Below are 3,474 nucleotides of genomic sequence, written 5' to 3' on the forward strand. Positions count from 1 at the left end.
ATGCCTCAGCAGGAAGCTGGAGAAGCTGCGAGAGAAGGAGCGCAAGAAGGAGGCCAAGCGGAAGATCTCCAGCCTGTCCTTCACCCTGGAGGAAGAGGACGAGGCAGGTGACGAGGAGGAGGAGGCGACCGTGGACGACGACGAGCTGGAGAGGGAAGGTGGGGGCAGGTCCCGCTGGCAGAGCTCTGTCCTGGCTTCCGGCTCGCAAGTGGAGAAGCACCTCTGCCAACAGCCTTCGGGGTCCCGGACCTCACAAGTTGGGGCAGGAGGGAAAGGGCCGAGTCTTCACCGAGGCAAAGTTGAGTGGGAGGCTCACTTTCGGTGGCCGACTGAGTGGGAACCAGCTGTGCGGTCCCTGGGCAGCTGTGTGGGGCTCGTGTGGCTGGGTACCAAACTTAATTCTGTTTGAATAATTTCAGTGTAAATTGACCCAACCGCAGAAACTAAGCGGCTGCTCACTGGACAGTGCAGGCCTTGCCCAAGGGAACAAGGGCCACAGGAACGACTCGGGAAGGCTGAGGCCACCGTGGGGCCCCTGTGTGCTGGGCGTCCGCTCATGGCTGGGCCAGGGCCGAGGCACACGGACAGAAGCTGGGCACCGTCCCTGTCCTGGTGGGAGACACACAGGGAAGCGTGTGTCTCGCTGGGGCCAAGGGAGGGGGGGAAAATTGAGTTGGGCCTTCAGGGTGAGGGGAATCTCATTAGCACCCAGAGAGAGGCGGGTAGGGAAGCATGTAGAGTCAAGAGATGAGTGTGCCCAGAAGCAGAGCGGGCAGAAGTGGACACATTTGAGGACCGGGGAGGATGCAGCACAGGCAGGCCTGGGCTGGGTTAGAAAGCGCGGTGGCCAGGATGTGGTGGCCTGGGATCAGTGTTGGGGAACCAAGGCAGGGGATGGCACTGGGACAGCTTTGAGGGGAGTGGCCAGTGCTGTCAGGAGGAAGAGCCTGCCGGCCCTCCGGGGGGAACCCCCTGGGGTAGTCTCACTACTATTTAGTAACAGTAACTATCTAGTAATATTTGGTATCTAAAATATTCCCACGGGCAGGTCAGTTGCGTTTGGTGTGAGCTGCCGATCTGTATGGCAGAGGCCACCTTTGGGACAGCACGGGCCTGGGGGGAGGCTTTCAACCTCTCTGTGTGTCACTGGGGCCTTGTGGGTGCTTCCCTCCCCCTGGAGGTTTGGTTTCCGGGGCCCGGCCATGGGTAGCTGGCGTGGAATTTTTGTAACTTGTCCAGGCGCTGGAACCCCTGCCCTGGAGCATGGGCTTGTCTTCTAGGTCGGCGGTTCTCAAAGAGTGCTCCAGGGACCCCTGGGGGTCTCCGAGACCCTTTCGAGAGGTCTGCGAGGTCAAAACCGTTTTCATAATTGTGCTGAGACGTCCTTGGCCTTTTGCGCTCTCGTTCTTTCATGAGCGTGCAGTGGATTTTTCCAGAGGTCATGTGACATGCTATGACGTGCTCCCTTCAACAGCTGATAGAATGCATGCTTTCACGTTCTCGAGTCTTCGGCACTTCCCAGACTTAATTTCCAGTTTGGTGACTGTCGATGGTTCCAGCCCCCGGGGACAAAAGCTCTCCGGGGTCCTTGGTGACTTGTAGGACTGTCCAGGGTGCCGAGACCAGCAAGTTTAAGAATCACTGTCCTCGTTTGTTTGTGCCCTAATTGGGGAAGGCGAGTCGCAGAGTCCAAGATGGCAAGCCCGGCCTGAGCCCAGCTGGGGCCTCTCCTTCCCTCCTCCCCACGGGTTCTGATAGTAGCAACCATGGGACTTTGGGCTTCAGCTTCGTCTCCTGGTAAAAAGGAATGTCGTAAGCTTTTGAGGCTGTCGTGAAGAGCGGATGAGACGTCAGATGTGGATGTCCTGCCCCTCTGGTGCAAAGGACCTTCTCTCCCTCTGGCACCGGCACTGAGGCCTTAAGTCCCCTGAGGCGCTCCAGGTCACAGCTGATGGGGCAACAATTTGGTACCAGCCTCCTGTTCAGCTGCTGGCAGCAGAGACCAAGGTGAAGGCCCCTTGGCAAGGGCGCCTTTCATAAAGGTTTCCATAGGTGCTGTGAAGAGGGCCGTGCGTCCCGGCCAGTACAGTCCAAGAAGCCTCCAAGGAGGTTGCATTTGAGCTGAGGCCTGGGTGACAAAGGTCTGGGGCGCCCTGGAGGCGAGGGCTGTCGTGCCGCTGACCCTTGTGTTTCCTTTTGCTCCAGAGCTCACCACAAAGAAGAGGAAACTGGGGAAGAACCCAGACGTGGACACGAGCTTCTTGCCTGACCGAGACCGGGAGGTAAAGGCGGCGTGACCCCGACCCTGGCAGAGGCTTTTGCTCAGGAAGTGGGGCCCTGCGTGCCCCCCGGGCAGCCCTGGGCCCCCCTCGTTTGCCTCCTTCTCTTCCAGGAGGAGGAGAATCGGCTCCGGGAGGAGCTGCGGCAGGAGTGGGAAGCCAAGCAGGAGAAGATCAAGAGTGAGGCTCCTGGAGCGGGATGCGCGTGGCCCAGGGCTGGGAGCCGCACCCGCGCTCCTGCCAGCGCTGCTCTGGGCAGCGCCCCGAGCCCCAGGGAGCTGGCAGGGAGTGGGGACACCGGGGTCTGGAGGCCAAGCAGCAATTCTGTTTTGTAGGCGAGGAGATCGAAATCACCTTCAGTTACTGGGATGGCTCTGGGCACCGGCGTACAGTCAAGGTGACGCTGCGGGGCCTGCGCCCCATGCCCCATGCCCCTCGCCCCTTGGGCCCAGCCTCCTTTGGCCTCGGTGGGAAGGAGCTGTCAATCCCTTGGTATGGGTGGCCCCTGGGGGTTCGGGGGGAGCAGGGAGGAGGGTTCCGGGCTTCCGTCCTCCCTTCCCAACTCCTCGATTGGTTTCCCCACACGGTTTCCCTCTTGCCTCTTCTCGGGTCACTCACACAGATGAAAAAGGGCAACACGATGCAGCAGTTCCTGCAGAAGGCCCTCGAGATCCTGCGCAAAGACTTCAGCGAGCTCAGGTGGGGCTGCGCGGGCGTGCGACAGGGTGCACCGGAGTCTGCAGCCTCAGCCCTGGCACTCGGGACCCCAGGTGGCAGCTGTTGCTCGCGGCATGCGGGGCGCCGTGCTCCTGAGAAGGGGGCCGTGTCCCCTTTCCCATCCCCCTTCCAGCATCACGGTCCTCCGCCTCCTGGCTCTGGTGCCCCGGTGTCCTTGGCCACCTGCTATCTGGTCCTTTCTCCCTCAGGTCGGCAGGGGTAGAGCAGCTCATGTACATCAAGGAGGACCTAATCATACCCCACGTGAGTCCCTTCTCTGGGGGCTGCGGGGAGGGTCTCGGGCCGTGGCACACCCGGGGGCTTCGAGGGGGGGCCCCGCTGGCCCTGGGTCTTCGGCTTGGGTGGGCAGGGCTGGAGCCCGGCTTGCAGGCGGCCGAGGTGGCTCACCTGCCGTTGCCTTCCTGCCCTCTGCTCGTAGCACCACAGTTTCTATGACTTCATCGTCACCAAGGCACGA

General features: G+C 61.3%; 1 protein-coding gene across 1 annotated transcript in view; it reads left to right on the forward strand.

Annotated features, from left to right (window-relative positions):
• Nucleotides 1–3,474, forward strand: part of FAM50A (family with sequence similarity 50 member A) — a 6,060-nt gene that overhangs the window by 1,876 nt on the left and 710 nt on the right. Inside the window, exons 4-10 of the mRNA XM_007457451.1 lie at nt 13–158; nt 2,206–2,282; nt 2,393–2,459; nt 2,615–2,676; nt 2,902–2,978; nt 3,206–3,260; nt 3,436–3,474. The exon at nt 3,436–3,474 is cut by the window's right edge and continues 1 nt beyond it. Coding sequence (XP_007457513.1) covers nt 13–158; nt 2,206–2,282; nt 2,393–2,459; nt 2,615–2,676; nt 2,902–2,978; nt 3,206–3,260; nt 3,436–3,474 — 523 coding nt within the window. The remainder of the gene's footprint in view (nt 1–12; nt 159–2,205; nt 2,283–2,392; nt 2,460–2,614; nt 2,677–2,901; nt 2,979–3,205; nt 3,261–3,435) is intronic.

Source organism: Lipotes vexillifer, unplaced genomic scaffold (genome assembly GCF_000442215.2).
Source record: "Lipotes vexillifer unplaced genomic scaffold, Lipotes_vexillifer_v1.1 scaffold1785, whole genome shotgun sequence".
Classification (NCBI taxonomy): Eukaryota; Metazoa; Chordata; class Mammalia; order Artiodactyla; family Lipotidae; genus Lipotes; species Lipotes vexillifer.